We start from the raw sequence: 24,332 nt of genomic DNA on the forward strand, positions 1-24,332 counted from the left end.
TGTAAGGCTGTACTACATGTACATGGAGGTAGTAGACTGTACAAGTGCAGCGGGCGGCCGGGCCGAGATTGGTGTGGGGCCTGCAGCAAGGTAAAATTGACAGCGTCCATTGCAGAATGCCCGCGTGTTATCTTTCTCGTCTGGGAGGAAATTAACCGCTGTATTCAGAATGCCTTTTTACCAGTTAAAAGCTCAGTAACTGATGCATCAAGAGCCAAGAGTCTGTAAATTTCTTAGCAGTAGCTCCATTGTTTTTTTCTAAATTTTCGCTGAGATACAGCAGTGCGTATACTGGTCCCGATCGTTCTGACTCAGGCGTTCACAGCTGTTTAGGGAGCCGTCATTATTTACGATCTGGGGGTCGGAGAAATTACATTAGAAACTCCGAAATTTTGAGTCACACCCCAGCCAACCATGATGACTTTGAGTACCCCCTCTCTAACAGAAAGTTTGGCTTACCTGAGCCCATGTAACAATATGTAGATATAAAGCTCACCTAATAAGCAGTCTCCGACCATATAGTATTGCTAAATTTGGATGGGTAGCATGTCAGTATGGTATGGTATGGTTAAATGTCCAAATGGTTGTCTGAACTCAAGTCAAATAAAATATACATTTCTATGATAATATAAAGGATGAATTCACACCAGTTCAGTTTTGCCCTAGATCCTGTGCACTTATAGTGATATCTGTCGAGAACATTTCTCCATGACCCAGCCTCTCCTTCCAACCCTGGTAACGACTGCAGAAAACTACTGTGTGACATCATCATCACCAGTGTTGATCCTCATCTTTACTGTCGCTGGTGCCATTGCGTACATGAACACTAATATCATTCTCATCGTCACTATCTTCTCTTTCATAATAAGTATTGCTAGTAGTACCACCTACTTGTAGTTTTTTGCCTTCCTTCATCTAGTTGATATTTATTTGTACTGTTAGAGTATTTTTCTTTTTATTTAATATGTATCAGAGTAAAATATATATAATCAACTAATCATTATTTCATTGAGGACAGAGTAAGACAAAGAAAAAACATTTTGAGCACCCCCTTATAACTTTCAATTTTTGAATGACCCCCAGGTCGTAAATACTGACGGTTCCCTTACTTGCTGCCAAAGGCCATCGCGTTCACTGCATTCAACAGCCTACCATACATTGCCAAACTATGTTGCTTCGATTTTGCAATCACCTTGCCGCTAAAGCAACAATCAGCTGAAATTTATTACTTCCATTACATTCCACTTCAATTTTGATAGCTATTTGCCTACAGAAGTGAGCCAAGTGTATAAAGTGTCGTCTTGATTTTACATCGGTACCCGGAGTTCTGAGTGACTGCAGGGTGCGCATCGGTGCACTGCCGACTGCAATTTGTAATCCTTAGGTGACGCACACACTACCAGAATATAATGTTAACCTCCTCTGCCAAAGTTCTGTATCCTCTGAAACACAGTAGCAGTACGTATTTGAACAGAGAAGAACAAAATAAAACCATTCGCAGGTCATTCAGTCGGCGACCATGGGCGATTACCCAGGCAGTGTGGCGTGGCATGGCAAGGCCCCAGGAATGTTGCAGGCTCAATGATGTCATCAGTATCGGCGTTCTCGGTCACGTGCACAGCCAACAAGTTGTCAACAAACCCGCGCGGCAATCCAACTCGATCGGGCAATATTTAGCGTTTGTATGTCACTACAGGAGCACAAATTTGGCTTATTTCTTTACTAAACAACATTTCACGATGGATGTAAGAGAATAACATGTAATTTCGAACATAAAAAAAGGTTAAAAGTTACAAATACTGGGGCTTTAATTTTGTTGTCATTTTATTGCAAACAAAGCACTAATTTAAAAACGCAAGACATTGTCGTGATTCTGGGAGGGGGAAATATACACACATGATGCATGAGGCGAAAGTAAAATTCTCTGCATTGCTTAACAGTTTTTGAAGGTAAATTAATAAAGTTCCGAAAAATATAACACAGTTGCTTTTTGAGTTGACCTCGCTGTAACTGTTACGGTGTAATGCATGAAGTGCTGTAGACATGTGTAATGCAGTCGCAAATAGATCAATGCGCACTATCGTTTGAATCAACATTTGCGTCTCTGTCTGTCTGTCTGTCTGTCTGTCTGTCTCTCTCTCTCTGTCTGTGTCTGTCTGTCTGTCTGTCTGTCTGTCTGTCTGTCTCTGTCTGTCTGTCTGTCTCTCTCTCTCTCTCTCTCTCTCTCTCTCTCTCTCTCTCTCTCTCCTCTCTCTCTCTCTTCTCTCTCTCTCTCTCTCTCTCTCTCTCTCTCTCTCTCTCTCTCTCTCTCTCTCTCATGGCTTGTTATGTGATAAAGCCGACAAGATGCGTTTACTTTTCCCGACGCACAACGAAGAATATACACGACCTGAAAAATTACCTATTTTGGCCTTCTTCCACACATACTCCAAGTTGTCTTTTGTTTTGCTTGTCGAGTTGCATGGCATGGAGCAATGGCGACCCTTTCACTTCCTTTCAACAGAATCTTGAAGACATATGTGACATACGGATCTTTCTACAGAACACATACAATTTATCCTATTGTTTTAAAAAGGCTTTTCCTCTCCTTCGAAGACCTTAATGGTGAATGCCCCCCCCCCTCCCCCGGCTTACCAGAGATGGGTTAAAAGAATTTGTACTTTTTTTTTGACAAATTATCATCAATACCGTTCATGATCCACAGACACACAAACCCAGTCAGAGATATCGCCACCTTGTGAAAGGTCACTGATATACGATTATGTCAACTTGATAAAAGTCGAAACGATAATTTGAAAAGACTGTTTACATTTGATACACGATGGATGACCTCAAAAACTTTTGTAACGTATGGTCTTGCACCATAGATCATGGCTGCTACACACGTCTTTATTTTTCTTTCTTTTGTACGATATGTGCTAGTCAGAATCATGCCAAATTAACGAAAGCCACCGAAGCTTTTGGTTCATAATCCAGGTCAAGTATATCAACTTATCGTTCTAAACTAAGATGAATACAGGGGTTTTTTATGATATTCGTTGTAGACTTTTCCTGACTATAGGCTACGCACTGCAATACGTGTAACAGCTTTGAAAACACAAATGTGAAATTAAAGAATGTTGGTAGAATACCCTGCGATAAAAGTGTCGTTTAGTGTCAGCAAATTGCAGGACTTTTGCGAAATACTCGGAATTTTTCCTAAAATTATCTGTACGTAAAACAAAAAAACTGTTAAAAAAGATACTCGCAATTTATTAAAGTCTGCCTACTACTCCTATATTGTACAAACGTCCTTTTTACATAGCATTAGAATACATGTCACTCTTACATACACGTTTTATGCATTACTACATCACATGCTTTTCCGATTCCTATTTTACAGAACTGGGAATTACCATGGTTACAGGCATACAACTCTACAAATGCAGATAAGTTACATAAAATCGCGTCGCATTGCCCTTTTGACCGCGACGCGCCTCTGTGGACAAATGGTGACGACATGGTTATCAGCAACAGTCATTGATTGTGAGGCGTCACGGCGTCAGAGATTGGAAACAACGTTGACGGTGGCCAATATTTACATGGCCTTCCGTGGTCCATCCCTGTGTAGCAAAACACGGATTTTGAGCCCCCCTTTCTTTGCAAGGCGACGTGCTGCTTATTAAGTACTGGTATAGTTAGCGCTGATAAAAAAACTCACTTCGAATGATTTTAGCCTAAATTTGTGGTACTATGAGTTTCTGATGCAAATATCGGTAAATGTCATGTAATTTGTTTCTCTAGTATCAAAATCTGCACGATGACTCCTATTTTTTTTTTTTATTTGGTGAGAGAATGGTTGAAAGTTTCATTGAGGAAAGTTTGGGCAAAAGTTGAAGTCTTCACTTTCGAGGCGCTTACAGTACCTTAGACCTCTAGTATCCCATAAGGTAAGTAGGAGATCACACTGTTCTTCTCGAAGATGAAAGCGTTACATGGAGGAATTGTCAGGAGAATTATCACAAGCGTCCGTGGGCTGGGTACGACTGCTTCATCGGTGGACCGTCTACTCGATCTAGCGACCGCATACTCGTTACGTGATCTGCCCTCTACCGCAACTAAAGTTTAGTTTAGTTAAAGTTTAGTTGCGGTGGAAGGGCAGAGCAACGAGTACGTGATCGTTACATCGAGCAGACGATCGATCAAGCATACTACCCAGTCAACGAACGCCTGTGAGAATTTTTATATATTTTTACCTGAATACATGGGTTTATGTGCCCGAGAGTAGGTGACAATTTGCCCGATGCCAGGGGGGCAAATTGTGTCCTACTGCGAGGGCACTTAAACCTATGTATTCAGGCAATGATATTTTTATTACATGCCTCTTCACAGTTAATACTATATGGCATTTAGTTACAGGGCATTTTCAAACAATTTTACCATTATCGACCAGTATCGAACAGATTTTAACGAAAGTCAAAATACCAGTGCCCGCATGAATATTTTACATCTAGCGTTAAGCGTCTACTTTGACGTCGAAAACATCGAAGGGCTTCACTGGACCTGGTAACCATGGAAACCGGTCAGTACATCGTTCACCGGCCCGCCAACTCCCCGGATGTTCTTATTCAGATCAATGTACTGACTTGCATTCACATCGAGGCAAAAAAAATCAAGAGAGAATGGCTGTAGGCATTATAACATTTGTTCTGAAGGTCGCCAGAGAATTTGCACGACTGTAATGGAAGGTTAACTTTCTTTTTCAATGCTAATATCGAAGGAAAGCAAAAAAAGTTAGTCGTGTTTTGTTTCTGTCTCTTCAGTAAAGGTCGATGTTTTGTTCAAAATGTGATGAAGATCTGGTGTGTAAAATATTTCTCTAACACAGACATACACAGTCTTTGACAGTAACCTTGTATGTTATGGTAGACCGGTGTTTTGAGTCGACATACTATTATTGGCAGCACAATGAACACAAGAATGCAGATACACTATGAAAATCTAGACATAATGCAATTTTTTTGTTCAATCTGTGACGAAGAACGAACATGACAAATGTGTATTATCGGGCATATTGGAACAGTGAGCAGTTGTAAATGTATGTCGATAGACGTCGGGAACCACGTGTGCATTTCTCCACATATCTCATGTATCTGTTTCCAGTCGTAGAAAGGCCCCGGCATGCATTGCCAAAGAGGCCGTTAGGACATTCATACCCTAGGCCTGGAACCGGTAGATGTTGGTGGCACGTGGCAATTAAGTCAGTCAGACGTTTGACCTGTCGATGTCTGTCCCTGCCCCACCAGATAATTGCACGTTCGTGTAACAAACTAGTATTTACAACGTTGATATAGAGGCCACCTTAATTCAATCTGCAGGCTGACAGGAAAGGTGTGTCGGTCTGAGATTAATTCCTGGTTTCTATATACGTTTTGAGATCATGGTTCGTTTCGATGTATGTGGAGTCTTGTTGTTATATGGGTCGCAGGTTTTCCTTCGCCAAATATTAGCTGATATAGTTGAATGGAAAGAAGTTGGCCGGCAATTAGGCATCGTTGATGAAGAGGGTTTCGTTCAGTATTGTATTTTTCTATTTTCTAATTCTCGAAAACGCTGTTTCGCCTGATCATAGCAGGTAGACGAACAAATGATTTATCATAAAATCACGATAACACAGCAAGTGTTAATCCTTTGAGCACCAAAGTCATTTTTGTCGTCTTTATAGAATATGTCCAAGTATTGGCCACAATTTTGATGAAAAACTGTAGCCAATGTAATTTGATGTCCACTGAGTCCAAAATTATCAAAATATCACAGAAAAACTCGTAACAATTCGTAATATTTTGCACTTAAATTTTTGTGGGAAAATATTACAACACTTAGGCCTAATCAGAAATTCAGGATAGTAAAAGTGCTTCCTTCGCAGTTGAATATACCCTTAGCATTGTATCCTGACACATTGTCAAGTCCCGTGATCTTAATTTTGTATTCGTTTTCACCGCATGTTTATTGTGAGAGAGAATTTGATGACATAGCTTGAATTCGAATTACTGGACTAGTAGAACTTCCGATTGGTTGGTTAAACATGGAAAAGTGTACGGTAAATTCATATCACTGGGAAATGATTAAAAATGTGGAATTTCGGCAAGAAGTATACATGTCGCATGTTTCCTTCTGGAACAAAGCATCCCTAATGAAAAATATAATTCGAAAGGCTTAACGCTTCTCGCAAATCGCATTCATGACAACTTTTCCCCACACACACTTAGACGGGGTGGCTGAGACCAATCTCTATTGAAATTGGTCTCAGCCACCCCGTCTATTAAAATTCATGAGTTTACTTTTCTTGTTTACGTACATACCTATATCAGATGGAAATCTGAGGATTTGCGATTACATCAGGTTGACAACCCCCCACACGAGAGCAATGAATGTAAAAAGTGTGAAAGACGCTCCCACCTAACTATCAAAAATGTTTTTGTGTCGAGTTTGTGTTTGATTCGTTTCAAAAATGTGTTCCTACATTCTTATCCGATTGTTTGTGTTAACAAAAATGTTTGTTTCGCCTCGGATATTTGTAGGGAGGTTTGGATCAGTGTGTACGGTAATGTTTTGTTTGTGTGGGGAAAGCTTATGGCGAGACGCAGCCGGACCTATTGTGTTAATACAGAGTTGATAGAGTGGCCCTTTGACGCTTGCGTTTCGAAACCCGAGTGTGGTTTCTCATCAGTCGCAGTGTAGATTCTTTCCTTAGTTTGTGTTTGTGAAAAATTATTTTAATGCATTTTAGTGGTCTTGCTCTTCGAGTAGCGAGGCAAGTATATTAATGTTTGGGTTTCGTTGTGAGTCCGTTTGGTGGTTCAGTTTGTTTGTTCTATGTTTCTTTACTTCAGTAAATTTTGTTTTGAATAGTGTGTCTTTTAGAATTTTGCCGAGGTTTGTTAATTTTTAGGCAATAATTACCACTGCGGGGTACGGATTTCATGTTTTCTTGATCAAGATACTTACAAGTATCATGATCGATGTGTTTGTTCTGGTACATTTTGTTTAATAGTTCGTGTACTTTGTTTACTATTTGTTCTGTGTCGTCACTGGCTAGTTGTGTATAATACTTAGTGTTGCGTAATTGCCTTTCGCATTCGTGTACGTAATCTTTTGTGTTGACAAAGACAAAACCCGACCCTTGTCAAAGTTTTTTTACGGTAATTTGTCTACTGTTGGCAAGCTGGTTTATCGCGATTCTTTGGGCACGCGACATGTTTTGTTTCCTTGTTTGAAAGGGTATCTCTAGAAGTGCGAGTTTAGCAGCTTCAGATAGCTTTCAGGTTTTTGTATTTTTTGCTGTTCGTGGAGTCCAATTTGACTTTTCTTTGAATTGGTGTTGTTGCGATTGTTCGTGTCTCATGATGTCTCCGTTAATGTTAATTGTTTTCCAAGTCAACTATCCAAGCATTTTAAGAGGGGTGATCAAAAAGGCCAGAACAGCCAATTTTGACCAACCGGGTTCAAGAACCCGGGAAAGGTGTTTAAAGTGTGCGATAGATGTGTTTACAACATAAACATTACGAACAGTAGGATTAAGATAGGTATGAATAATCCAAACTGCCCAGTTTCTGTGTGGGGAAAAGTTGGAATGTTCCGTCCATCCCTAATGTGTGCGTCGTGCCGACTGAACCGCTAAACACACTTCAGCGCGGCCATGACGTCACGTTCATGCAGCCTTGTCGGGTGATACCGATATCTTGAAATCCCTCTCCTTCAGAAGCAAAAATGAGCAGAAGTTTATCAATTGTGTTATGTCATGTCTGTGGTGTCGGTTTTTTAGTTTTCAGTTCGAGCCACACGCGGAATTTCAGGGTAAAATGTGCCTTTCCAGGGCATCGCGAGAATAGGCCGAGTCATGTTTCGACTGTCAGCCACGTCGACCTCTCTGATGCGAAACGGAGGGGTTGATGCTTGATGTGCTTGGAACTTCAAATGGTTCCTTTTCAGAACTGAGAGCAAATTGGCGTATTTTGCAATCGTAGGTAAAATCTTTCGTCAGGGGCGCAAATGCTTGTGAGAAGTACTTATTTCTAAAGCTGTAAAGATTGATATCGCGTACACTCTGTGGCCTCTGGTTCATTCATTACCGGAGACTGACAATATTGTGAGCAGTAGAATTACATGCAAGCACCACGTGACCCAATCAATCATTTCAAGTCTACCCAACTCAACCATCTTCAGAGAAGGCGGGTATTTTGATCCGGCCGTTTGAGTGGATGCGAAGTAGGGCGGTGACACGTTGCACAGGTGTTCAACTCATCTACTAGCATTTCGAAACTTTTTGATGTCCGTTTTTATCGTGCGCCAGACGAGAGGTGTACCTCAGTTGGATGAGGGAGATTTTTTAAGTCTAGTTGCCCAGAAGCAGCAAAAGTATCAGATTTTTTACTTTTCGATAACCGGGTAGACAGTAAAGGGGGGGGTTGTGGTCTTCCCCCTCTACTGTCTATGTCTAACGAATACATTGAACTACTCGGAGCACGGGCATCTCAAGATCGACTATAGGCTCCAGTCAAGAAGACTAAGTATATCATTTTGTACGAAAAGCTACTAAACTCTTATTTGTGCAAGATCCGTGACTTTGTCAGAAACCTCACAAGGCCTACATTTCTTTCATTGAAATAAAAGGTGAGTCTGTACCATTGTCGTTTACCTATCAGGCAGGAGTAACTGTAGGCCTACAGCGATTTCTAGTGCAGACCACTTCATTCAATTTTAAGTGGTAGTGCTACGTTTCGGTATTTCTATTGAGAAATTGTTGTATAAACACGATTGGAACTAATTTAAGGATAATTGGATTTTCATATTTTTCAAATTTCTCAAAAGTGTTTGGTGCCGTGTAGCTGAATGTTGCAATATTGCAAATTACTCTTAAAAAAGACGTGTTTACTGTAAACAGAAAAACAGATGAGATTACATTTGTAGATTAAATCGGCATTACTTCACCATCCAATTATCCCAAATTAGTTCCAATCGTGTTTATATCACATTTTATATTTTCAGGGATAACAGTGCACTTTAAAACTTGGCATGCGTTTAATCACCGGAACCCAGCCTACTGTTTCCAGACAGCCAGTATCTTTGGTATTGAAAAAGTTCTAGCTCTGAGTATATGTCTGTCTTTGCGCGCGTCGACAACGGCTGCGCGTCCTAATGTTGAATTCACAGCAGGTAGCGACACACAGACACGTGTCCGCGCAGAGGTATGGGCTTGTACCGTCAGGCCGGATTTTCTTGCAAGCTGTAAGCACTGTCCTCGGGGACTTAGGCCTGTAAGGAAGGGCTGATACGCTTCCTCACGTCCTGATGAACACCAATTTGAGGTAGATGAAAAGGCATTTCAGTTTTTTACAGTTACTGTAGTATGTATTCTGGGTAATTTTTTGAATTTGGCGCCAAAATCTCGAACTTTGACGCGGGTATACTTTGGGCTTAGAATTCTTCTTTTGCTGTTCCCAAGACAGTAATGATAGAGTTGACATGACCGGAAAGAAAAACCCTTGATGTCTGTTGCTTTAGCCATAGCTAACAGCAATATCGTTCAACGGTGAGTTGAAGTTGAAGTCGGTTCAAGAAATTCGGTGAATCTTACAGACCGAGCCCTAGGCTCTATGTGCGTGTGGTGGGATACAAAAATATACACTAACTGCATATGAGTATTTCTAACAGATGAATTTATCTGGATTTTATTGTCACACCTTATCAATTGTACAATTTCAAAACCATGGCTTCTCCCAGAGCATTGCCACTGCTCATTTGGTCAAAACATTTTTAAATACTTATAAGATTTCATAAAAATTATGGATGGAAACATCGATTGCTGGTTGAAATTGCTAATGCCTATTTTGATCCAAAATGGATCAAGTGAGAATTTTTATATTTGACCGATTACAAAGACATTGTAAAGCTTCTTGGCCTTTACGTCTTCTGCTCATATCTATGTTGATTAGTATAACCTTCGACCCTTACATGGGAATGGGCAGTTTTGAATCACGTGACAGTTCGACTGCCTCCATGTCATTGCAATGACTACGGTTGGTGTTCAAAACTTGAAACCTGGCCTTATAAAGAAACTACATCAAGTTTTGAACAGTTTTTGTCAAAATTTCTGGCAGGAAAATACAGGCAGTGAGAAAACATTTGAAAGGCGATTTCTTGTTTTTCAAGAAATGTAGGTGTTCCAAATGTAAATAATTTCAATTTAGTCCAATTCCATTTATATGTTATCACACGGGCTTGCAACCGCAGAAAGAAAAAGTTCGCCCACTGCATACCCTAAGGATTGTCATTTTCATAGAAGTCGTATACTTAAACACAAACAAACACCACACAGTAAAGTCAAAATTGTTGAAAGTTATTCAATCCGACACAGCTCGTCACTAAACAAAACCGTACAATATATTAAGACTTACATTAATTTAACACGCTGAATGAAAGTGGAAGGATGTTTCATTCAAAATTAATTTTGTATACAGAACGATGTAAATCATTCAAAAGATATACTGAGAGGGGACAGTAATAAGAATCTCCCTCCCTACACACTGGGTGAATGCACCCAATACACTGATGGTATAGCAGACGGTTGGGTCAAACCATTTCATGGTAGGTAGGTCGGTAGGTAGGGAGGGAGGAATGAAGAAAAGAGTGTCTTACTGATTAGTTTCAGGGGACCTGAAAACACAGCAGAAGATAAAGGGCAGCTGATAAAGACGACAGATGCAAAGCGACACACAAGAAAAACGTTAGGAAAGCATCACTAATAATAAGCTTAAAATCGAATTTTCTGCAAAAGTATTTCATTTAAAATATGAATTTTCATATCTGTTAAATTTATCATATTAAGAATTCAATCTTTCTGTACAGCTATAATCGTAGACGGATTACTGGCATTTCACCATTTAAAAATATTACATTTTTCAAAATATATATAATGAAGAATAATTATTGGATTTTAGCGATCACCACCCTGTACACACTCTATGTACAAGAAGAAAAATAGGATCATTGGTTCATGGCAGGATAGTTTACACATCTATTTCATAAAAACTTTGGTATTTTTTAAATACAAAACGTCTACTCAAACACTTCATTTGCTTCAATACTAATCAATTACAATAATTTTTCCTTTTTTCAGGTTGAGATTGTTTGACAAAATGCTTGCGCATATTTATGGCACACAGCGGAAGCTGAATTCAGTGCTAGCATGAAGCTTGTTATTTGTGAAATAAATTATATATCTATACGTGCTTTGCACACAGTTAATTGTCTCGTCAAGTAGAGTTACTAGTTTATGGTATTACAGATTTCTCTGGCACAACAGATCAAGCCGAGCTCTACCAAGGCCTTGAGTAGATTACCCAGGGTACACTCGTCTGGATATTGTTCTCTCCATTTGTATAGCATTTGGAATGCTTGTTCGCGAACATCATTCGGATGTTTGGCCTCGACTGTGCACAAATCCCTTTCAGCTAAGCCAAGTGAGTGTCCCAGTCCTCTCCATTCAGAAGTGATTGATCTAGCGACGAAAGTCAGATTCTTCTCTGTTAGCTCTTTGTCGGCATCGATCATCTGCAAGTCACGGCGTGCTGTGCTGCGAGCGGCCGGCGGCGGATCAAGGTGCGTTGGCGTAGAAGTCAACAGAACCGGTGTTGAAGGGAACGAAGTGTAGTCTAAGACTAGGTTTTCAGACGGCGGTGTTGACCCTCTGTGTACAACGGTGTACGGACCATTCCCATCGAAGAATTTAACGGTCTCGGAGTTTCCGGGGGTCTTCAGACCAGGAAAGAATTGCACCACCGCATCCTCGTCGAACCTGAAGCTGGAATCAGGGGTGGTTTTCATTTTCTTCCCAGGACTCGGCTCCCCAGATGATGGCCACTTCCTCTTCCCTGATGCAATTCCATCCATTAAATCAGCTGTAAACAACAACAACAAATAAGTAAATTGTCATTTTGTGTCAACCCAAAAAGTTATGCATAATTGTGATTTGACGAGTGAATACTCGAAGTTGTATCAAGAGTCTTTTTTTCGAAGTCAAGTTTACACCTTCTGAAAGCGAAATGAGTATCTTACCATGGCAAGATGCAGCTGTTCTTTCGGATTTGGAGCTTGGAGGAGAACAGGGATCTAAGGTGGGCGTCATCAGTAGCAAATAACGGGAAATATCTGTGGTTCGAAGGACATAAATCGATGGTTACCACAAAAGACAGTACTACAACTACAAATGGAATCACAGAAGACTGGCGAGGCACACAGTTGAATATAGTCCAAAAACTCAGTGATGCAGAAAAACAAAGTTGGCAGGTCACAATGATAGGAACTGAAAATAAAAAACCGTACAGTCTTACCAATTGTGACTGTAGTCTTACGTGTACTGTATGATTCACTGACTAGCATAAATATACTTAGAAGCTCTACATCTGCCATTGAAACCTTAAGTAAAAAAGTAACTTTTTGATAACACACATACCTGTCAATTCTGTACCAGATTTCAACATTCCAGGGCCTGTCATCTTCTCTTCATTTTCATACTGAAAAGAATAATTGAGATTTTCGCTAAATAAATTGCAAATATATTATTTACGAACTGTCTACACATGAAACCCGTCTCTTTTTCTCGTCCATGACTATTTTGTCACAATCTTCCAACAATGTAGAGTGAGAGATGGGGTAACACACATTAACTTTCACGATGTGTAATCTCAGTGACCTAGGACAATATGTCGCATTTTTCAAAGAAAACTGTACCAGATCATCCTGGCTTGCAGGTCAGATGAGCAATGCTGGGGTTAAAGGTCAAGAGTCATAAACCATTCATGCTTTCATTTCACCAGCGCACAGACTAAACTTTACTGTCCAGTACACTTCAATTCCCACACCCACATGGTACCTCAAATCCGAAAGTTGAATCCTGGGTCACTTGTGAAAGGTGTTTTTTTTCTGTCTACATACTTAGGTGGGTTTTCAACATTAAATTTGAATACATCATTCAAGGTGAGCTATCTTACCATGAGCAGATTGAAGTTGAAGATGTCCTCCTTGGTACCATCAGAAAGGCGGCGTTCAACGTAGACCTTGCCGAATATTTCGTTCTTCTGTGGCCTCTTCTTGAACTTGCATGCAAACTGCTTCTCAAATTCACGGCCCCTGAAGTCCTGCTCATTCTGTTCCAAGTTACGATTCTCGCCGGCGTTGGTGTCTGCCTCGAAGCATTCGGAAACTAGTCTGACACTCAGGTAACCTGTAAAGACGAATAAAAAGAAACACATTCATATATTAATGACCAGTGTTTCTTTACTTTTTCAGCATATATTAACAACAGCAGTTATCTTTCACGTTGGGTTTTGTATGTAGCAGTATGAGAAAAAAAAGTGAATTGGGTCGATGTGTACCTTGCTTTAGAGGCTTTCCAACTGTCGCTTCTCCGACCAAATGCTGGTTTTTGTCAGTTTCTGGTGATTTCTCGTCGGAGGGATAACAGCGCACCGCAAGGCCAAACGTGTTGGTGTTTGACGTCTCGCCCATCAGCGCAAGACATTTCATTGGGTATTCTTTGTCCGAGAACAGCTGCCTCATTCCCTGTATGGCCTTGTTTAGCATCGTGCCGGCTATGTTCACCAGATCTCTAATGAAATATACCATGCAATCCTTTTTCCAACGATGTCGACAAGGGATGTAGTTCTCTCGATGCAACAGAAGACGACCTGATCAGCGTAGGTTCAATGATGTTCCAGCGCGGGTTCTGATATCTCGGTAAGGGAGCGTTTAGACGGGATTGGAAATCGATATGTGATAGGAGTCTGCTTCGAATGGTCTGTATTTTCTACAATTGTAACATCATTTGGGATTTGCTATCAGACAATCCTGAGAAAGTAAGAAAAACGTGAAAAAGGATGGGTTAGAAAAGAGAAACAACCGTTACGATACAATTGTATTGCAACAAACTAAGAATATTGAAAACGTTGTTTGATTTGATGTTTTAAATGTTGAATAAAAATAATTCTAAGCCAGTTGGAAAGTTCTTTTACTTCGTCTTGTGTGCTCCCAGTTGGATATGTTCCAAAGGTACCTTTTTGATAATAATATTACTCTTTACTAAACTTGTTTTAAGAAGAGACAAATCATTGAAGAAATGATTAGTGAAACCCCAGTTTCGAGAAACAACCCCACGGCAAGTGTTTGATAAAATATGTAGATTTAGCGCACATTACAAATAAACTGATGAGCGTCTCTGATCCGATGGGTAAATCTGTCTGAAGTAAGCAAAAGCGGAGTCGCTTTCAAATGCAAAATAAATGTAGCATCAAAACTCTAGCCAGCGAAATGATATAGCAATAAAGCAGGACACAATTAACTTTTTATTTCATCATAAAAATCAATTTATTAAAATCTCCAGGTGCGCACCGACCTGGTGGGTCGGCGGGAATTTTCATATCTCTCGCGAGACTGAAACGAGAGTTTGAAATTACTTCTTTCTCGTCCAAACTCGGAAATTTTGTCAAGTAATTGATCCCATATGGTATCAAACGAATCGAAGGGAACCCCGAGGCCCAAGCTACCCTGGATATAAATTTCGAAAAACAGGGTATAATGAGAAACGAAGTCAGAATCGCGCAGGTCGAAAACCTGCGACATGTGTGAAGAGGTCATATCGTAGTGGTTTGCTCGTGCACTACACCGAATTGGCCAATCACGCTTATTTCTCCTCCGCACTCGATGGAGCGAAAAGAGGATGCCCCTATTTTCCATGCACCGAATTTTTCTGAGTGTCTTCATTGAATCTTTGTCGACATTGCTGTAGTTCCGACACGGGGTTACAAGCCATACCCTTAGAGCCCAGTTCACAACGGTCTGCTTCCCACATCCCTCAGTGTGCACACTGAACTCTTAGAAAAAAAAAGCGTTCTCTGTACCGAACAATGCTTTGGGGTATGTCTTGACAATTTTACTGCAAGACATAGTCTACATGTTTTCCAATGAGTTGTTGATCATAAGCATTTATGGGTTCAAAGATGAATTGCTCTATCGCGCTTCATCAACACAGAAAACAAAAACACATCCGGGGCCACATTGCTTCAGCTATATTATAACATAAACGGCAGACATTAATTAGTAATGTGGCCATTTCCCCCCTCGAACAGTGAGTTCTATGATTCGGCGCCTCTGTTGAGAATAAATTATTAAAGTTGCCCGCGAGCCATCCTATCATTTGGCTTTACGCACCCGACAAGACTCGTGTTCCATTGCTCAGTTATAGCCCAACCATATTGGAGGGACTGGATTGTCTCCTTCCCACTAGCCCTTCGTCTACCCACCCCACGACAATCTCATGACTATCTGCGCAGAGCACGGAGGATATCAAACTTCGGAGGGTCACCAACAATCATTTGGAAAATCACGATTGCGATTGAGTGTAATTTATTGGTTAAGGTTTGGCTCTTTCGATTGACAGAATAGCGTCCGCGTCGATCCAAATCCCCTCCTCCATCCCCCTACCAACCATCCTCGTTTCTGCATCACTAAGGTCGGGTATATAAATCTACGAGAACTGGTTCATGTCCCATAATGCCTCACATGTTAGGTGCAACAAGTGATTTGTGTTACAGTAAGTTTGCTCCGACCGGATGGAAACGCTCGATTAATTTTCTAGTGAAGGTTACACGCTAACCCCAGAAGCCATTGATGAAAACAAGAGGTTTTTTTGCGCTCCAATTTAAGCTGCGTGTCAAAACTGGTGTTCTCACGTAAGTTCTCATACGTCTGTGCGCGAGAAAATATATAGGACGATTGTGGCCGGCGGGGAAAATTGAGGTTGTTTTATTTGTCTGGCTGCGGAAAGTTACTTCCTGTCCATGAATGGAAATTTAGATTACAGCAGGGATCAACAATGAGACGAACATAGGTAATGAGCCATGGCTATCACACGTTGATTTTTTTATGCAAACCTAGGGGGTATGTTTCCGGTCCCCTTTTGTTATCCTAATTTTTAACATTTAAATACAGGTGGCACGACCTGCGACTAACTACCTTCTTTCAGAACATGAGCTCAGATTGCTGGCTATGCTTAAAGTAGAAACTGGCAGCTATATCGGTTATTGAGTTCCAAAAAATCGGGATCAGCGCGAAGATGTGGGTAATGCGACATTGGAACCAGTGGAACGGCCACCTCGGCCTACAACCGCAGTGGAATGAGTTTTCCGCGTGCAAGGAGGATTACATTTGAGGCGCTAAGATACCAGCTCCTTGGATCGTTTAGGATGTCACATCCTTTGTCCGAAAAGATGCAACGATATTAAGATATATAGCTATCTTAAGAAAAGCCAAGGTTTCGACCTATCAACAGGTGTCTGGCCATCATCAGGTGTTGTCTCATACTTACATCAGGTAAGAAAATGATAAAAAAAACATTCATTTGTTCACTCTTTTAAGATTTGTCTTTTATTTGATTTTTTTTCTTGTTATCATTTTCAAAGATGGTCATGGTGAATAGGTTTCATCTTTTGTGGGCAAATCAAATCTAGTGGAACAAAAGAAATGCAACTGGCGGTTTGTTTGTATCGGTACTAGAAGCAGTCGGGTAAATTCATCCTATGCGCACCATCTTTCAAATCGTGGCTCTATAAGTTGGCGAACTCTTCAAATTCCATAGCTAACTGTACAGGGTTAGAAGGCAGGTGGGGACCAAATTCAGTTGTTTATATCTTGTTTTGCCAGTAGCAGCAGCAGTAGCTAGCAGCTGCTGCTCATAGAGATAATTCGTGTTGATCTTTTGATTTTAATCATTTTTCTTGAGCGCAGTTATGTTTGCTCACACGTGGACTGTGTCATTGATAATCTCCAGCCACTGTCTCTGACTGAAATCAAAGCCCGTGTTTCAATAACTGTATCTCTCGCGACAAAGGGAGCGCGCTTCAGCAAAACATACATCATGAGCGATCTTCATCCATAAAGAATCTCTTTGTACTGCAATTTTACCACGAGAACTTCTCTCTGATCTGCGTGATACTCATCAGCGATGATACGATGTCGGAAATGAATACTTCTTAATGTCTTGCCCATAATGAATTTATTCCGGTTTCTGATCTCTTTATGTCGCTTATCACCTCAAAAATTGTATACATGTCAATTTTTATCAAGCTTGAACTTAGACAAAATCGAGTGTCTGCCGGAAAGAAACATTCGGGAGAGCCACTTAAAATATCCGTTACCTGAGTGACAATGTTTACCGAGAATTATGTGTATTACATCAGTATCAGGGGGACTGCGATTTGATACTGACAGAAAATTTTAGTATCTTAGCAACGGCATGAAACAAGCAATTTTGATGCATCTTATTGACATGAATGCGGAATATTATCAAGTGCTTTCTAATTAGATGCAAAGTCTATGAATGAAAGAGGAAGTTTTTTCCTAAAACGAGTTTTGTAGACAGTCTCAATAGCTCCTTTTATTGGCTGAAAGCTTATGTTGTTATCGAGCTGATCTACGGAGCGGAAACACGGAGCCCTGTGTACACATTGATTAGAAGAAAGGTTACTCGACAAGTAGGCTTTATGAAGGCCAGAGTGGCTTCATAGAATCTGTCACTGATTGCAGTCGATGAATGGTTTTGGAGTTCTTTAGTAACGCAAAATGCTTTAATGATCCCCAGTTGCAGCCGCAGAATCGGAAAAAAAATGTGCTGAGACATCAAACACTAGGAAGCGGAAAAATCATGCCAACTCTACCAGGGTTCCCCATAGAACGCGCAATGTTTCGATGAAATACATAGGCTGGAGTTGATCTGTTATTGAAAACCTCGGGAAACCTAGTGAATATAGATTTCTGTCTGTTCCGCCCGTTTAGTTGTACATATACGTCACGTTTCAATTTGGGTACTGCAACGGGAGGCACGGATAGAGTACGAGATTCAAGGATTTGTGGTCGCAGTTAAATGTTAACTTGAAACTCAGCTCTATTAATATGCAAATATCCATACCACATGATTGGTTTGCGTGATGTGCAGAATAGAGCCCCGGGGATTTGGCGGGAAGGTTGAACTCTGGTTGACGGTCGTTATTTCTGGAGGGAGAGTACACTGAGTAAATAGAACAAGTGTTTGTTCTTAGTCCACCAATCAGAATGCAGCGCGGGAATTCTGATTCAGGCGCACATTGCTTAGGCTTTTTAATTCAAGGACCGGGTGTTCATGGGAACCATTAAACTTCGATATGAGAAGTGATGTTCTGCTTAAGGAAGTTATGGCACATTATGTAAAATCTAACATATGAAAGTTAAGTCTGAGATAGCCATAATTTCAATATTTTTTCCTTCTAGCAAACTATTAAAGTTCAAAATCTGACCAGAAGAATAAGCAACCTCGTGCTACCCAAACGGTGTGAGCATCAGTCAGTCTCATTAAAATCTCGGTTTCCTTTCGGCTTCATTGGATATTCAATTGATCTCGACTTCAGCAAATTGTTTGCAAAATTCAGCACTTGTGGCCGGCCATTGAGCACCGGAGCTTGAGATCAATTATTCCCTGGCGTGTCTGAAAAGGCTGTCTTGGTTCAATGATGAGCTATAAAGGGGGGTCGGCACCCAAGCATGTCACGTTACCTCTGCTGGTCTCTGTTCGAATTAAATGGAAGGATTTCTTTTTGTTGAACAAGTGTTTGTCAGGTGTTTGCGCCGTGATCTTTTTTGGCTCAACGTGCTTAAAATCTAAGCCTAATGGCTGTACAGTACATCAAACCATATATACTCATGTCTTAGATAGGTCTTTGGAATATTTAGGTTGCTTCAGAACTGTACTGTCTGTGCGGAATCCATATACATGCACTGTATACGAACATAGCTGATCCGGCGGTAAACAGTCCACTGATATCAGCTTATTCCGGCAGTACGTAGAATTTTTTGTACAAATCTAGGCAAACTGTTTTATGGGAAGACTACCTTTGTCGGCTGCTAAATGGGTGTGTTCAAGCTCCAGGGTCTAGTGATTAACAAATAGTTGTGAGCAGTAAAATACCAAAGCTGTATTTGTCCTGGCACTAATGTCCTACCTTGTGTTTCGTATGATTACGCGTCTTTGTGACTAATCAGTCTGAAAACAAATTTCGTTGTTGATACTACTCACCGGCATTTTGCTGCCGCTACTGTTTTCCCTCGAAATTGCTCTGCAGAAGTAGGGGTCATATTGGCCAGATTTCCAACACCGTGTACCCTAGGCAATGTCTACACGGCCTACGTGTGGTGAATAAATCAAAATGTTATGCGCTGTGGCAATTTACATCAATCACCGTGTACAAGTATTTCACGCCAGTGATCCAGGACACCTGCAGGGCTTTGGTGTCTCTTCGGTATGTTGCGATTATTGATTCATTTCTCTGCCTTATTTACTTTTCTCCAACGAGCGACCATTAATTACGAACTTGATGACCCCATGGGTCCTGGGACTCGGCGCCCGGACAAGTGCTCACCGCCCAGTGCAACAGGTGGTTGTACAGGCACGCAGAAGAAAGAATTCAATTTTGTGAATTTCAGTTATGGGAAACTTAAATCTCACATCGAATAATTAAATTCATCTAGAATTCAATGATTTGGGGAAAACTATTGCCATTCTTAAGTACTCAGACATGCTTGATTACCCATTCTTGTCGGTCCAACTTTTCTTCTCAAAGAAAAAAAAAACGTTGTATGTTCTGCCTAGGGTTTCAGTTATCAGATAAGCTGGACAATTGCAGTTTATTCTATTCACATGATGTCGTCAACGCTGTTTTTGTGTGATAACAAGGTGACATGACCTGTTCGGCATGTCGTGTGTCAATATTTGCTCCGGACAATCTCGCAAGTCGTGTGCCAGAATTTTGTATAGCGCCCCCTAGTGTCCAATGTTGCTATTCGTCACCCATGAGCGACCATGTTAAGCGTGGCAAGTGTCAACGGTGTTACAGTACAGTTGTTGGTCATTGCTATCAAATTACAGCGGCAACGCCAATTTCTCATGTTTCTTTAGCCCGCTTTCACTGTCTTCAAACAGTTGATAATTCAATGACCTAGTAAAGCAGGGGACTATACACATGATTGGGACCCAGGCCAGAGTTGCCTTACTTACAGTACAAGGCACCTGAACTGTATCTATTTACCGTTTGTGTGGCATATTTCATTGAAATGTTGTTGAGAACAGAGTCAGAGAGTTAGCACCAGTTTATCAAGGGTCGTGGCAGTACATGTATATATCTCATGCTTGAAGTCAACACCTGGGACTCAACTGCACCTTGAAATTTGGGTCGGCAGGGTCTTTTGTAGTCAATGTCAAGAATTCCCATTCAAATAATGAACTTATGTGTATGATTCGAAGATTGTATGTGTACTACAGGTTTTTTAAGTATTCTGGTTGAGTACAAGTGAACATTTCTGAAGAGAATTTTAGAAGCGTATGAATTGTTGCCATGGAGATACAGATAAAGCGCCATAAGATGCTACCATTGTTGACGTTGTTTGCAGAAGGTTGACACCATTCCTATCGTTTTTTCTCTTACAGACTCATGTTATGAGGTCTTTCAAATCCATAAAATGATAGTTAAGTAGTAGGTGTATGTGTGCTTGCCTCAAAAATAATAGCCAGGTACCTGGTGGGACCCCCTACCACACTGAAGATTCGAGACTGGCCGTTGACCGAGCAAAACCGCAGAGGTATTATTCGATGGAATGTACCTTCTCGTTGGAAATCAACATCGGTGATGACGTCATCGTTTTCTATGAAATGTTAGCACAACACAAAAAACCCCTATTCAGTAATGCATTTCAACAAAACTATCACCCACGCAGGAAGAACTGAAAACAAAAACTCTAATCACATTTATTAATTTTGTTGACTTCTTTCCGTTTCAGCTTGAACAGTTTATTTACAATGGTAACGATCCTTTGGATGTACAAATAACCGAAGAAATGGTGTTAAACGTGTACATTTCTACACCCATGTAATCACGACTGTTCTGCACCAGGAGATTCTTCATGCCACGCCACGAAGAGAATAAAAAGGCTTGAGAATACGCTACTACTTTGAATTTCAGCTGTTTATCTTTTTACGCTTTTCGCGCTGCTTTGCTGTTGGCGCGTGGACAATCAGAAACATATACTGTTAACAGAGGAATTTACTTTTCATTGCTGTTCCAGAGATACACTGAGATCGGACACGCAGAAGGACCATCAAAATGAGGGCTGGATGTATGTAAGAGGATCGAGGTACTAGGGATGGTGACTTTTCTCATGGTCAGTGCTGAGGGATTCACCTGTGCAGGAACGGGACTGTATGAAACATTATCCAAATGGTATTTCACACACAATAGTCGACCTACTGCACGACCTCAGTGTCGGATTCAACAGCAGCTAGGGAGCCCTCTGTCGCAGCGGCAACTCTTTGGACGATGACGTTCAATGAAGCTTTTCTTGTAATGATTAATAAGTGCGTCGCGACGCCAAACCAGAGAGAGAGACATTAAAAACGAGAAAACCAAACCTGTCGACATACCGGGAATACGGGTGACGTTGAATAAAATAACCGGCGAAATGTTGGAATAATATGTCGAAAATGGCACTTGACTTATATCCGAGCGGGCGGTATCTTTATCTGGAATCTGGCTGTATGAACCTACCCTAAGCAAACAGACCCTACCTGTCAATTGTACTATGGTACCGCTGACTCTAGACCGTGTGTAGACTCCATGGGATCGATTCGGAGGGAAAATCGCTGAGGAAAGGGGGAAGAGAGAAATGTGGTTGAAGAGGTGTGAAGATTTTGAGATTAATTTCAAAATTGATAAAACATGGGGAAAAGTATCCCTGATTAACCCGGACTTTGGGGGACATACAGTTAACTGCGCGTTGAATGGCACCTCAGATTATTGGTAATCCCTTGTCTGGGCTCCCGCTTTAGCGACAATTACCATCTTTGATAGCGAGCACGCACCCGGTGAGAGTTCACTGTTCTTATGGCTGGAGACGGGTAGATTAAAGGAGATAGGGCCTTGCAAAACCGAGCAACAACAAAAAATTTGAGGACACAATTGGCAGGTCTCCCACGGTGTTCCCGGGTCCTACAACTGTGCGCTTTGCTGTAGCCATTGCATAATCTTCTGACCGTAACGGTAGCACTGGAAGTCGAGGGAGAGAAAAAAAAAATCGATGTCTTCCATCGATTGGTAATTTGCATAAAGCCCAGTGAAAAACACAGATTGATTTTCATGGCATAATAAAGGTTGGAAAAATAATACGGAGCACGGCAGATCGGCCTTCAAGCCAAGACTTAAGCATCACAGGAGACCAACCTTGAACTATTAACAACCAGATACCTGGGCGCACAGATCAGCTCTATTCATGGAGGGAACAGTCGATAAATAAACTGCCCAGGTGAATGACGCAGACACTCTGCCCAGGTACCGAACGAGATATCTCCACCAATCGAACAGCACGCATAGTCGCACCAGGCTTGCGTTTGGCAGCATTTCGTAAGACAGGGGTAGTTCCAGGAGAAGTCTAAATAACGTAACTGCCTATCATGAGCCGATAAGCCGGTGTAAGGTTCCAACACAAACTGTAGCTTTGCTCCCTGGTTAAACACAACATGATTATCGCTGATAGACGTTTGCACAGCGCAAGTCACGACTGCCGACTGGCGGGCAATTCAAAATAAAAAAATCTGATCTTCAACGCATATTGCCAGAAGCTTACTATTCTCTGTATATATTAGACGAGAACGAATAAAAATATGACAATCTTACACTTTTGGTCAATATTTTTTTATTTTGCTCTTCGAGGCTGCAACTGAACTTTGTAACGTAGGACAATCTGTTTGGCCTAACTAGGGCGCAGGGGCGATTTTTTGCGTTTTGCAAGCTATCGAGCCATCAAGACAGATAACGTTCTTGCAGAATGTCCCGAAATGTCTACACGAACTGGTTGCCGACCGCTGCAGGGCTCTTCAAAATTACTGAAAGTCCCTCCTTTCCAAAGAAATCTTTCAGGAAATTCTCTAAACGCCAGCTCTCTGAATTTCAAGTTATAGCATCGCCTTGACATAAATATTTGCAAAATGTTGTGCCAATTTTTTTTAAACGACGTTCTTAACCGTTGGACCGAAATATTATCATTGAACTTTATCAATAATCTCTTCGGAGGGCGAGATAGACATATGTGCCCGCGTGAGTATTATTTGTGTTCACGGTGGACGCTACCCAAACCCTTGCATAACGCATTGCAGCACACGGTAGTAAACATCGCCTACCGGGTAAAAGCACAGTTTCAAAGGGCGACACACTGACAACCGTGTTTACGTGCAAGGCGACACACAATGTGGTGCGAACGAGTTTGCGATCCAATTCGCAGCGGCCGGTCCCTAAGTAGTTCCGCCATGGAAGCCATGCAGATACCGGGTACAAGGCGTGTGTATCATGTCATCACTGTCGTATCAGACGTCGACAGCTAGAAAAAAAAATTTCAGAAACTTACCTTTAACGATATAGTAAACCATGTTTTTCGCTGCCACAATAAACTGTATACTCTAAAGTGTAAGTCGACGTTAAAATGGACGGCTGACAGTGTTTTGAACTCCGATGCACATTTTCCTATTTCCGTGATTGCGTGTTCTCACCTCTCTCTCATAGTGCGACATTGGTTATAGTATGTTTGAATCTCGCGCTCATTTGATATACCATTTTAAGCGATGCCGTCATTGTGTCACGTGACCCAAATAGCTATGTCGCCATAGGACCGGTGAGCGACAGTACTGCATGGATCGAACAATGAATGTTCCCCCACCCACAGTCACCTTGACAACAAACAGAACCCGGCAAGTTCTGACATGCATGAAGCGGCTACTGGCTTCGTATTGGTGGAGACCATATCAACACTCGACGGTGGCGAAATTCAAGATAATAAAAATGTTGCATACACAAAATCCCCTAAAAATCAACCCCTAACCCCGAAACTAGTCTTACAGTACAGTCGCGAATGTAGTACTTGTAGCTGCTTGGCTAGAGAAATCTCCGTTTTGCATTAGAGCCGGCCCATTTGCAATGTTCTGTGGTCAGACCGGTGAAAGAGTGTGACGTGTATTTGTGTATGGTCACTCAACTTTATGGCGGACTATTTTGAAACATAATGTCGGGCTCTCGGAGCTTGGTTTCAACCACCTGTTGATTCCTGCTCTATGCAATATACTGATATCCCCGATAAATATTTCTCACACTCTCTCTCTCTCGTCGGAGAAACAATTGTTTATTGCGTTTGGCTATTCGTACACGTAGGCCTATACGGGTATCGCTGAA

The 24,332-nt window shown here is 41.2% G+C and overlaps 1 protein-coding gene and 1 long non-coding RNA gene across 2 annotated transcripts; one reads left to right on the plus strand and one right to left on the minus strand.

Annotated features, from left to right (window-relative positions):
• Positions 1-9,681: 9,681 nt before the first annotated feature.
• On the minus strand, positions 9,682-23,693 carry LOC139151551 (uncharacterized). Its single transcript, XM_070724443.1, has 6 exons — positions 23,515-23,693; positions 13,416-13,887; positions 13,032-13,264; positions 12,494-12,554; positions 12,097-12,189; positions 9,682-11,939 (listed from the first exon to the last, which is right to left on the minus strand). Exons 2-6 carry the CDS (start codon positions 13,663-13,665, stop codon positions 11,308-11,310), a joined length of 1,269 nt encoding a protein of 422 aa, XP_070580544.1. The 5' UTR covers positions 13,666-13,887; positions 23,515-23,693; the 3' UTR covers positions 9,682-11,307.
• LOC139151552 (uncharacterized) lies at positions 16,041-22,786 on the plus strand. Its single transcript, XR_011556453.1, has 2 exons — positions 16,041-16,407; positions 21,184-22,786. It is a non-coding gene; the product is annotated as an uncharacterized lncRNA (long non-coding RNA).
• Positions 23,694-24,332: the final 639 nt, after the last annotated feature.

Source organism: Ptychodera flava, chromosome 15 (assembly GCF_041260155.1).
Source record: "Ptychodera flava strain L36383 chromosome 15, AS_Pfla_20210202, whole genome shotgun sequence".
NCBI classification, from domain to species: domain Eukaryota; kingdom Metazoa; phylum Hemichordata; class Enteropneusta; family Ptychoderidae; genus Ptychodera; species Ptychodera flava.

Bases quoted from the DNA above. Each gene is read 5' to 3' on its own strand.
- LOC139151551 (XM_070724443.1), bottom strand. From the start codon at position 13,665: ATGGTATATTTCATTAGAGATCTGGTGAACATAGCCGGCACGATGCTA. The intron at 13,265-13,415 runs GTACACATCGAC...TCGTCTTTACAG, and splicing joins TGGAAAGCCTCTAAAGCAAG to GTTACCTGAGTGTCAGACTA. The intron at 12,190-12,493 runs GTATGTGTGTTA...TTCGAACCACAG, and splicing joins ATCTGGTACAGAATTGACAG to ATATTTCCCGTTATTTGCTA.